The sequence below is a fragment of the Halyomorpha halys genome, unplaced genomic scaffold (genome assembly GCF_000696795.3).
Source record: "Halyomorpha halys isolate HHAL.00 unplaced genomic scaffold, Hhal_1.1 Scaffold74.1, whole genome shotgun sequence".
Taxonomy (NCBI): Eukaryota; Metazoa; Arthropoda; class Insecta; order Hemiptera; family Pentatomidae; genus Halyomorpha; species Halyomorpha halys.
Genome location: NW_027104736.1, coordinates 168,799 through 181,773, shown reverse-complemented (window position 1 = coordinate 181,773; position 12,975 = coordinate 168,799). Strand labels below are relative to the sequence as shown.

At 29.9% G+C, this 12,975-nt stretch overlaps 1 protein-coding gene across 1 annotated transcript in view; it reads left to right on the top strand.

Moving 5' to 3' along the window:
* Window positions 1-883: 883 nt before the first annotated feature.
* Window positions 884-12,975, top strand: part of l(2)05287 (WD repeat-containing protein l(2)05287) — a 42,176-nt gene continuing 30,084 nt past the window's right edge. Inside the window, exons 1-9 of the mRNA XM_014439074.3 lie at window positions 884-1,103; window positions 2,971-3,169; window positions 4,932-5,110; window positions 5,204-5,329; window positions 7,543-7,733; window positions 10,000-10,158; window positions 10,250-10,446; window positions 10,935-11,119; window positions 11,226-11,407. Of these exons, the coding sequence (XP_014294560.1) occupies window positions 982-1,103; window positions 2,971-3,169; window positions 4,932-5,110; window positions 5,204-5,329; window positions 7,543-7,733; window positions 10,000-10,158; window positions 10,250-10,446; window positions 10,935-11,119; window positions 11,226-11,407 (1,540 nt within the window). The 5' untranslated portion in view covers window positions 884-981. The remainder of the gene's footprint in view (window positions 1,104-2,970; window positions 3,170-4,931; window positions 5,111-5,203; window positions 5,330-7,542; window positions 7,734-9,999; window positions 10,159-10,249; window positions 10,447-10,934; window positions 11,120-11,225; window positions 11,408-12,975) is intronic.

The following is a 12,975-nucleotide window of genomic DNA, read 5'->3' as shown; positions in this document are numbered from 1 at the left end:
ATTATATTAGCCGATTATTTTTGAAATCTCTGTATCTGGAACAGCGCCAAAATTGGAGAATGGACCGTCTAAGCCAGGAACGATAATCATAGGGTATAATGTTAATCGTTACTGCCATCTAATAATCTTGGAGGAGTTCGCCTAACATTAGAGAGTCTATTCCTTTCGTAGGCGTGGCATCCAGTACGCCATATTTGACAATTGAGAGTTGCTGCCGTACCTCGAATGCAACAAATGGTTTGGCAGGGGGGACAAAAAAAGTTGAGAATTATTTAAAGTGTGGTGACATTTTGTTGTTGATGTTGGTTTTTCAATTATTAATAATTCTTAGTCACTTTTTGTTTTTATTAAAATTTCAAAAAACTAATGTTTACTTTTATTTTAATAAACAATTTGTATCAAACTTTAATATTATATTTTAATGTCTTTCCTAAAATAAATTAATTTTTTACAAACTGTTCCTAGAAAATATTAATGAAAAATTGATCAAATTAGTTCAATTTTATATTTACTCCTTACTTTTTAAAAGACTAAATATATTTTGGGATCCACAATATTACACTTAAATGAGTCTCAACGGATCAGAGAAAGAGGTACGAATTTCTCGAGAACGGCTTAAAAATGATTTCATGATAACAGTGTAGTAATAATTTCATTATATATAAACCAAATTATCGGAAATAACATTCACTGTAACTTCTTTTATTCACATTTGCGATTGAACGAATGGTTTTACAGATAATTAAATTAATGTGTGATGTCCCTATTAACTTCAACGTAAAGCCTTCAAGGGGCGTGGCTTAATCCCACCCCTTAGTGTTTTTTTTCTTAGAAGAAGAGTGAGGTTTTGGTTCCTCCATTCATAGTAATACTACTTCTTTGTCGTAGTTGGTTGGGAAAATAACCTTATAACAACAACCACCACGTGTGGTTGTTTTAAATATTGCTAGTGACTCCTGGTTTGATTTTAGTTGTGTCGAAATGGTTTCAGAAATTAAATCTCCTGCACCCACAGTTAAAGGGACTAAGAATGATATAATTGTGAAAAGAAGAGGAGGAGGAACACTTATCGACAGCAGACCTATATTTTCATCTGATGCTAAGTTAGTACTTTTACCATACTGGTGTTTGTTATTGAAATTAAATAGTTGTGTGATCAATTATTTTTGGCAATGCTATTATTATTTTCGGATAGTGAAGATTCAGTCATCTAAGTTATTTATTTTATGGTTTTAATGCATATTTTATGAATGTTGTGTCTTTCCTTTATTTAGTTGTGTTTAATATCTTTATACCTCATAATCTGATAATGTTTGATATAAATATTTTTCTTAAATTATTTCCAAATTTGCGTTGTTGCTACTAGGATGAATTTATTAGACTCTTATGGTCAGTAGCAACCTCCTAACATTAGAGAATGTACTCTCTTTGTCTCTCTTCAATGTTTTATTCTATTTTTGACAGGAAAGCAGCTTATGGAAATCCATAATCATTATTTGTTTACATCATCATACTACATTCTTGGTTCATATGATGGTTTGCTTTTTCACACACTCTTTTCTCAGATTATTTAGTGCCTCATTCTGTCAAACTTATTTTCCCTATAGACTTATTTGAGAATTTTGCTGAGCATTCATTTGCTTCTTAAATTTAGAAAATCCATTTTAACAAAGATAAGCATTCCGAGAAACACTTGCTTCTGTTTCAGCATAGTAGGTTTAATTTTGTCTTCCCTTTTGCCAATCATAACATTGTGAAGTTGTTGCCCTTTATATGTTTCTTCCTGTTTCCTCTGTTTTATTTTAAAATCCTCTTTATGATTATGGATTTTGATGCCTTAAGATTTATATTTGTCGATTTTAATCCAAGCTTCCACAGATCATCCTTTCTTGTGAATAGCTCTATTTAATTCCTTAATCAAAAGATTCTTTTTTTGAATTTAATTAGCCATCTTCTCTTAATGAAATTTATTGGGACATGTTGTCAAGTCATAGAGTTTCTGTACAAATGATACTTTTCAAATCTAATGTCATTAGAGAAAACACTTCATCTCACAAAAATATTGTTGGGTAATTGATGTATTTAGGTTAATATTTGGTGTTAATTAGCGTCTTTACATGGGTAATAAATCCCCAATTGATTCTCTTCAGTTGAGGTCAGGGCCTAAATTTGCATAACTGTAAATCAATTTATGGCATAAAGTTTAACCTTTAATAAAACTATTAAGCTGTTGAAAAGTTGTATAAGTCATTATGTTCTCATCACTCTCATTTTCATAAAAAAAAAAAAAAAGTTAATTACTAGTTAGATTGACTTCAAATGCTTTGAAGTAGTTGAATATGCTTACAATAACAAGTTTTAACCGAGAAAGCAGTTATTCCCTTATAAAAAACTTTATAGAACTTCCCCTAAAGTGTTGTAATCATAAAACACCAGTTTCAACTAGCACCACTTTTGTATTCCATGGGTCATATGGTTCAGATGGTTTAATACTTAAATCCCTATTATTGTTATTAGACCCCTCGGGTCAGTTCTGATCTGCATATTAAATAAAACAAGTAATATTTCTAATCTTCATGGTAAACTGCGTAATTTAACCTTTCTTCATTAGTAGTACAATTTGTAATGGTGGATTTTATCAAGTTATCTTGCTTATTGTCAAATAAACTAAAAAGAACGATAACGATAAATATTATTCCTATAATATATGAGGTAGTTGGTTTCAAAATCAGCTCAATCCATTTTCAAAAAAATTATAGGAGGCACAAAAAACATGATTGTGCCATGAGTTTGATTCTATCTTTATACTAGGTTGAAATCAGTTTGATCAATAATTCCTTGCTAATGGATGTAGTGCATTGAGAACTTTGATATAACAATGATATATTTATTTAGTTTTGAGCATTGGCTTTAGTTTCTTTTTTTATTATTATATTTGTTTCTACTAATTTTATTTTGTTTCTTTTTCAGTTATGTCTTTCTAAATTGTGGCTGGGGTGTACGAATATTTAGTGTTAGGACTGGAGAATGTGTTAAAACTTGTGATGCTGGAACAAAAAAAGAGTCAGTAGTAAGCATATTTTTATATGAAGACCAGCCATCGGCAATAACTTCAAATGGTACTTTTTTATCTTGGGAAATTAAAACAGGAAAAAAATTGAGGAAACAGGTATATAATTTTATTTATTCATTTGTATATTGGGTGTCTAGACCTGCTAAAAACCTTGAAAAGTCAGGGAATTTAAAAAAAAAAATTTAAAAACTTGGTGTGTTTTTAAGTTAAAAACAAAACTGCTGTAGTGGTAAAGTTCACAATTAATACTCAAAAAATTATGTGAATGATTATGTAAAGATTTATTAATTAAATGAATAATTTATTGTATCAATTATTAACAAAATATTTCTAATTCATTATAACGACTCCCCCCTCCAAAAAAAAGTAAATAAATAAAAAATCTGCGAGAAAGAGAAATAAAAATTCAATTTTACTTAAGAATCGTTCATCATATTTCAAATATCCCTGTCTGGCCTGAAATACTCCTATTCCTTTCATGATGACATACTATTTATAATCATTTTATGGGAAAATAAGCATTTTTAGGAGAAATTTTCAGTAACTATAAGCAATGATTTGTGGTATGCCTCAGGACGCATTAGATCGGAAAAATCACTGATTGAAAGTCATTTTATAATTAGATTTTCCATGAAAAAATCTCTTTCCATTGGCTACCTGACAAAAAGAAACCCTTAAAATGTATTTTAAAAACACAAGTCAATATGTTTTTAAAGAATGTTTTGTTTAGTTAAAATCATATCAAAACTTGGCAACAATATTTTAACAAATTTTAATGGATATATCGATATTTCATCAGTGAAAGGTTTTGAAATATTAAAGAAGGTCTGACAATAAATTATTTATATTTTACTGTACTGTTTCAATTGGCTAATAAAATATAGACATATAAATATTGATTCTATTCAAATATCGATATCCTAAACATCAAAACATTTTCATATTTCTGTTTTATCAAACTTTGGAAATGATAATTAAATATATCCATAAGAATATAGATATTTCATTATCCAGAAATTTTAAGGAATTTTTCAGATTAAATATTATGAATTATTTTTGATATCGGTACTGGACATTCTTATTAATATTGATATCAAGTGTTGGCAAATTTTTAAATTTTCCAGTCTTTTTAATCAAAATATTGATATTTTAATTAAATTATCTTGGAATATTATTACCAATGTTTGATATCAATTTGTAAGAAATTGGAATATCGATATTGATATGATACAATGAACTAAAATTTTAATATTTAATTTAAAAGTCAAATATTTCATAATTTGATTTCAATGAAATATTGATATTTTGAATAAATTATCTTAGATTATCAATGTTTCATTTCGAATCTTTCTATACAATTTCTGGTGTTTTTAAAATGAAATATTGAAATTCAATTTGCTCATCTATTTAATAAAGTGAATAATGTGTGATTAATTGAATTCTATGTATGTCTTATAAAGCAAACAAATATTATTGTTTTGAGTGAATTTTGCTTGATTAGGAAAAATATGGGGAAAACCTGCGAAATTTGGAATATATAATAAACGGATATTTGAATTTTTTTTTGCAATGGAAATGTGAAAAATAAAACAAGCTTCATAAAATTCTGTCCATAGATCTTCTGTGGGAATCCTGTTCATTGATAAATGTAAATTGTGTGAATAATTCATATTAGTAAAATTTGTGAATATAGTATTCTTTTATTTAATGTCAGTGTTCAATAAATAACTTAGTAAACCTCCAAGTCCCATTTCAAGTTTCAAAAAGTCAGGGAATTTCTTCCATCATTTGGCTAGACACTCTATGTATATATACATATATATTTTTAATAACTTGTTACATTGGATTATTTTTTCAGCATTTTGATATAGGAAAAGGATGTGTAGCTACTAATGCATTCCTTGTCCCTAACCTCCTTAGTTCAGATGTTTTAGAACTTTGCATTGTGACATTTGACCAAACTAAGTCAGAGTTACAGCTTAATTTTTTTGGCTTGAATGAAAAGCAAAGAATACAGCATCCTCTGGATAAAACTATGTAAGTATAACAATATATACTTATAAATTTAGTTCAAATAATCTGAATATTAGTCTATATTTATAATTATTATATTTTTTTTGTTTATTTCAGAATAAGTGACATTAATATCAAACAAGGAATCTCTTTTGGTGGTCCTGAAGAGAATAAAATTATTGCTTCAATATCTACTCGTGGATTGAATATTTTTGCATTAAATGGAAAATCTCAAGTTGTGGGGTTTGTGATTTTTAATTTTTTTTTCATATGGCGTTGAAAGATATCTTTAATTTATAAATGATCAGGTTTATGAATGGAGCCTATATCCTAAGTTTAAAATAAGATGTAATAATACTAGTTTTCTGTACCTATACTACTATATAAAGCTGAGGATTTTATTTTTTTTATTGGACTTATATGTCAGGAAAATTCTTTTGTCCTTAGATAGATCATTTGTTTTTAGGATAGCTTTTGACTTTTCATCATGCTACATCCATAGGAACAAACTAGTAACCTTGTACACAATAAAAAGCTTGTGTCTGTTATAGTTTTCATAACTTCAAAGTTTAAAGTTTAAATCATTATTGCTATTTAGACAACTCTATTGTAGTTTTTACTCTGTTCCTTGCAAATTTATGCAATCAGTTAATCTGAATATTTTGTAGTTTTGTAGTTTAATTTTTTATGATTGTTTTATAGCTTAGAGGCAGTTTAGCATTATTACCTTTATTATCTGTATTGTAATTTTATTTTATTATCTTTGTGCAACTGTTATTTTCAGCAATCTATTTCTCATGCTTTTTACCAAAGTGGAGTGGAATTAATAAATAAATATATCTTTTCGTGTTAAAATAGCCATCAAACTGAAGACACTTTCTGCTTAGACAGTACTTTTTTCTAACTGAATTTCGAATGTTATTCAGTTAATGAGATGATGTAAGTCCTCAAGTTATGGTGAAGTTCTTTTCATTTATACAATAATAATATATAGCGTCGCATTATTAAGTGGGACCAGAATGTGTGAGAAACCTCTACTACTGATAATTACAATGAGGTCCCGACACTTCTCCATTGAAATACCTCTGTTGATGAGAATGTTTATACCTTTTTAATAATAGAGATTTGATTTCTTAGATTTTTGCTATGTTTTTCCCTAAAATTGGGACTTTCTGGCCCAATTGCCAGTATAAGCTAGAAAATTATATTTGTATTTACATTTATCAGATTTGGAAGATGGTTGCAACACCTTTATTTACAAACATTTGAGTTTCTTCTTCATCTGCTTTGTTTTTAAACAGTTTTAAACAGTACTATCTGAAGTTTTATATGATAAACAAGTGAATGATGAACGTGCACAAAATGTTTAAACAAAAGTGTAATTTATAAACATCTGAATTTGAGGCTGAGGGCTTATGAGTGGAGGAAGAGAACTGAAAGAGAAACACTTGCTGAATGGGACTTGATTTATTACCACTTTTAGTATCAATGAAAATGACTTTTGAGTATTTTGGGCACATGAATGATGAAATGCTAATCCATAACAACATTGTTTCTGCATGTTCAACTTCCTCTTTGGAAATAGAAGGAGAGAAGAGCTATGAATAGATTTTTGAGAAAGAGCATCAAAGTGTGGTGCAGAAAAAACATTAGAAACCTTGCATAAATATATTGAGATGTCAAATATTGATAATCATATTTGACCAAATTTCTACCTTTAAGCTATTTGCACTCAAATACTAACTGATTTTTTTTAAACCACAAATTTTGTGCTGTTTCCAAAAATAAAAGTTTTTACATTTAAAAACATAAAATAGGGAATTTTTATTACCATTTTCACCTCAACAAATGAAAAAAGTACATTTTGACCTCTCTTATAACAACTGTTCTGAGTACCCTCTATAAGTAAGACTACAGTCATTTGAATCTGCCTATTTGGAAAACTGGGTTAGTGAAAAGCCTCTGTAAGTGAAAAAAAATCATAGATCCCTTGAGACACCACTTATACATGTTACACTGTATTATTATGTTTGGATATATGGTTTATTGGTTTTTTATTACAGTTTAAATGGTCAAATGTAAGCTGTGAGTAAATGAAAACTACACTTAAGCTCACAAAGGACAAATGACTGCACAGGTAGTCATGTGTACAATAAATATTATACAGGCATGTTTAATACAGACAAAACTCCATGGCTTAACTAATATATAGTATATCTATATATATTCTTTCTAGGACAATTCATAATGATTTTTTATCCCAAGTTTTTATATTCTGCTTTATATTTTTCTAAGTTTAATTTTATCATAATAATAATTATCTAAATAATAGAATATTATAAAAGCTCAGATAATACTGCCTGTTGAATCATTCTATATTTTAAATGTGTTTTGTCCTCTTCTCATTTTGATTCTACATCATTTCACTTATTCGATAATTTCCTTTATTGTTTCAGCATTAACCCAGGAGAAAATAGGGTCTGGACATGTGTGAGGGTGCACAGCTCTGACTACCCTGTCGCTGCTGGGGATAGTACTGGTCGAGTTGTTCTTTTTCGAACTCCATTTAGGATAGGAAAGAAAAATCCGCAAGCAATTTACCATTGGCATACACTTCCTTGTAGGGATATTGCTCTGACGCCTGCTGGTAATTATATCTAAAGTATATTTATTATTTACTCCTTGTTTTGTTGAATAGTTCTCTTTCATTTATTTTCATTTTAGATTATTTTTTAATATATTGCTGAGTTGTTAGAAAAGCTTTTCTTTAAAAACTGAAAGAAGTATAAAACCTAATGTTTTTTTTTTTTGTTTTTAATATCTTTATTGAAATTTACAACTGTATATTATATAATAGATTCAGTAAATTTGATCTTAGTTTAAATGGAGTGTTACAGGCGTGTAGAAAAACTACCCATTGGTAGCACTCTAATGACATTTTACATTAGTAGGTCTTGTGTCCATCTTCTTTTTAGGCGCCTCGGAGGATTGTCTGGAATGGAAGAGGATGCAAGGTTAGAAAATAGGGGTTTGAGTGGTTAGGGAGTTTATAATAGATGGAGTGATATCTGGTTCAGGCTAGATTGGTTACATAGAGAACATTAAGGTTTTTATAAATGATTTTATTTGCGACAAAGTAAGGAGCATTGAGGATTTTATGAAGGATTTTGGATTGTAAGGATTGGATATGAGAGGAATTCAAAGTTTAGTGGAGCCCCTCAGCTCAACTCCATATGTCCTTTCCAGCTTAACTCCTAAGATTGGCCTTATTACAGTCATGCAGATCAGTCTTTTGTAATGAGTTGGAAGTTTAGACCGTCTGTCTAGTAAGTGCTGTAATAGTCGAAATCTACGTGCAGTTTCCTGTCTTTTCAGTCTTGTATGAGGATTCCAGTTTAATCATTTGTCCAGATGTAGTCCAAGGTAGCGGATCTGTTCGACATGGGTAAGAGTAACATTATTAAACGAAACTGTAGGGCAGTCGGTAGGTTTACGACGAAGGGTAAAGGTGATTTGATGGGATTTGTTGGAATTAATCTTAATCCTCCAATTACAACACCATTCTTCGAGGACTGTGATATGGAATTGGAGAGTTTGGGATACAATTAATGGGTTATTATTAACAGCAAGCACACATGTGTCATCGGCATACGTGATGAGGATAGTGTTAGGATTGGTTGGAATGTCAGCTATATAGACGGTGTAGAGGATGGGACCGAGGATACTACCTTGAGGAACACCAGCGGATTGAGAATAGAGGGATGAATAGGAACCATTGTGGTTTGCTTGGAATAATCTATCGATGAGAAAGGAACGAATGATGAGAAAGTATGTAGGAGGTAGGAATTTACGGAGTTTGTAAAGCATTCCCAGGGTATCAGCCTCGATCAAAAGCCTCCTTAGTAGTACATTCCGTACTCCAAGAAGACGAGACAACGTCCACCACACATGACATTGCTGGATAGTGAAGTGGGTTGTTCAGAATCCTAACTGGTGATCAGGGATTATATGATTGGAATCTAGGATGGGACATTTTTGGAATAGACGTTTCAAAATGAGTTTTTCGAGGATTTTGCCCATGATCGGTTATATAGAGATAGGGTGACAGGATGATGGTTATTCTGGTGGCTTTTGGAGTTTGGGGATCATTTTAATTATAGATAATTTCCAGGGGTCAGGAAAATATGTGGAATGGAGTACGGCGTTTTATATGTAGGTGAGGAATAGGATGGCTTTCCGAGGGAAAAGTTTTAGAATGCAGGAAGTTATTAGATCGTGTCCAGGAGCTTTGTGGGTAGGTAATCTTTGAATGATACTAGATATTTCAGAAGGATGAAATGCTTTAGGTGGGAGGGTCAATTGAAGTGGAATATTTAGTTCTGCTTCAATACATTCAAGGTGAATTGGGTTAAGGATATCAGGATGTGGAATAAAGGTTTTAGAGAGGAGTTGTGCGAATGTTTGTGATTTTTCTGAGTCAGTTCTTGTCCAGGTTTGGGATTCGGTGAGAAGTGGGTGGTTGAAATCTTTGAAATTCAGCAGTTTTTTAGTGGTCCTCCATAATGATTTGTTAGTAGTTGTAAAATTTTCCGTAAAGTTAATTAAATTTTGAATTGACCTAATGGTGACATATTTTTATTCGCATATCTTTTATTAAAAATAAGAGTTATTGTATTGTATCTTTGACTAAAGTTTTAAGGACTGATTGATAACTATCTTAAAATATTATTTTTTAAATATAACTTTTTATTATTATTTGTTATTTTCATGACATCTCTTTATTTATAGTTATTTTTATCATAATAATTTTTTATTATTAGTTAATATTATAGTTTATTTTATTTAATACTTAGCACTTTAATTTGTTCTAATGCTGAGTTGTCTTTAATTTTTTCTTTTCTTTTTGTCACTAGGCTCGCTCATGTATACTGGAGGTGGTGAAAATGTACTTGTAAAATGGAATTTAGAAAATCCTCAAGTACGAAATTATCTTCCTCGTCTCTCTGCTGAAATAACTTTCATTGAGATTTCTAAAAATTTTGAATATGTGGCGATAGCAACATTAGACAATAGTAGGTTTAAATTAATTTATTGTTATTGTAGGATTTGTATTGTTTTATTTATGTACACCTTATTTTATACATTATCCCTTCAAATTTTCAGGTGTAAAAGTGATTGATCCACAAAGCAGATTGATCTGCGTATTGCAAGAACTTTCATGGGGTGTTCTTCCTACACCTGATACTCCACTTTTTCCTGCAGGACTCAGTTTCGATCCGCGATCTAGAGGAGTAATATTAAATGGAAGACCAGGGCACCTGCAGTTTTATTCACCAATGACTGAAACACTTCTGTTTAATGTAAGAATTTAAGTGTTTTTGTTACCTTAATCAGTTTTAGAAGTTGGTTTAACCTCTTATGACACAAATCAACTAACCTGTGTTTTAGTCTTAGCCACTAGATATGCATAATCTTATCACTTTGAGCAAACTTGTTTGTGTTCATCTCTCATAAATTGAGAACATTTTTTCTTTAATATAGGATGTTTTATATCGCATAATAAATATCAATATAATCTCAACTAGACCTAACTTTAAGAATCTAATCCTTAATATTTGCAGTTATGTTTTTAAACTATATATACTTGGTGTTGTTTTTTTTTTCTGTTAAAATATTTGTTCTATTTACTCCTAAAATATTTATAAATTTACTTTAATTAGTGATAGTTGTAAGCTTTTGTAATCTTTTTGCTCTTTAATTATGAAGTATTATTCATGTCAATAAATTTTACTTCATTGTAACCATTCGCATATATTGAATTTAATCATGGTATTTCGTTTTATTTTAGCTCGATGTCACAATTCGTAATTATTTGACTCAAGAACGAAATAAAGTTATCTACAACACTGAAGTCACTGGTTCTTGTATTTCAAGTGATGGTGCTTGGTTAGCTACTTTAGAGACTAGAGAAGATCCCACTGTTAGATTAGAACAGAGACTTAAATTTTGGGAATACAATGTTGATAAAAAATGGTTTGTATTTTTTTTAAATTTAGTGTTTATTCATAGTATGTTTTGTTAGTATACAATTATATATTATTATATACACATATAGTATAATAATCATTTTTATTTTTAGTTTTTCTTTGAATTCGTCAATTGAAGGTCCACACAATGGAAAAACACATCATTTTAGGTTTCGACCAGGTTCAAAATCTTTGTCGATGTCCAACCCAACATCAGTGAATTATATGCTTGTTACTACAGGGAATGATGCTAAATTCAGAATATGGACACCAAATGAAATTGATAGCATTTATCGTTAGTAATGTTTATATCTTATTTATTTTTTTATAGTATTACTTTTTTTTTATATAAACACCCCTGACATTTAAATGAACTTGGTTAGTACAAAGCTTAAAATAAAAATGTTATAATGAAAGCAGATAGTTGACTGTATGAAGTAGATTGTAGGAGGATTGTAGTCTGGGTGGCGGTCAATAAATGTATCAAAATAGTAAAAGAGAACTATTTATTGTAAACCAATGTTTCGCCACACTTTGCAGAGCTTTGTCAGGGGTAAATGAATTTCTTCTCAGTCGACCTCAGTACCCTATTCTCACAGGTTAATATGATTATTGTTCATTTATATCAAATTTCTTCATATCTCTCTTTTACATATTACTATACCTTACTTCTTGAAGAAGTTTGTCGGGGGGTGCGGTCAGCAAAGAGCAACATAAATAAACAAAACCATGTTTATTTATGTTGTTCTTTGCTGACCGCACCCCCCAACAAACTTCTTCAAGCATTAATCTACGGTCAACTATCTACACCTCCTTACTATACCTTACCTATATCATATCTACTTTACCTATCTGTTCTAACTTTTATATCTACCTCTTTACCATATTTTAAACTAGTTTTAATAAGTAGTCTCCTACAATTTGTGTCTAGATCTATATTGAGAACTTCTATCACAGTTTTGAAATGTTTTTCATTTTTTTAATGTTCTGTTAGTTCTAAAATGATTGTATCCTGTTTTTTCATTTAGCCCTGATGTAACCCTTCAAAGTGAGGCAAAACGTTGGTTTACAATTACTAGTTCTTTTTTACTATTTTGATACCTTTATTGACCAGCACCCGGACAATCCTACAAAGAAAAAAATAACAGTTATTGAAATCTAAAAATTGAAAGTTTATTGTGGAAAAAAAAACATTTAACTCTAAAAATTTATTCTAGTATGCTCATAATATAAATAAAATCTAATAAAATTTTTTATAAGAATATATAATAGCTAAGGTGTAGTTAATTTTAGATGTAATATTAGAGGTGTGGTTACTATAGTGAAGAATGAAGAGTGCAAGTAAGAGATACTGATTTTATATGACCCAATACTTTGGCCTGGATTTCAGAGCTAAGGGCTTATAAGAATATAAGAATAAAATCATTACATAATTGAAAAACAATACAGTCAACACAAGTTAATATTGTTTGTAAGGGAAAATAATAGGGATAGAAGTAAACTGGAAAGAAGGTTCTGAAGATAAGAATAAGGAAAAAAAAAAAAATCTTAGAGAAACTCACTGACTGTTAAGTGTGATCTATAAGAGCTCTATAATGAGACTGCAATATAGCAAATCTATGTTGGTGGTCAAGAACTTCTATGACCCTTTGTATATAAAAATATTTATGTCTTGGGAATTAAATTACAATATAATTATTAAATGAGGAGAAGATGGTTGGGGGTGCGGTCAATGAAACACAAATAATTATGATTACCTTATTTTAATGTGCCGACGTTTCGGCTAGAGTTTCTAGCCTTCTTTAGGGCTAAAAAACAAAACAAGATAACAACCACAGTAAGTATAGAAAAATAAAAAAATAT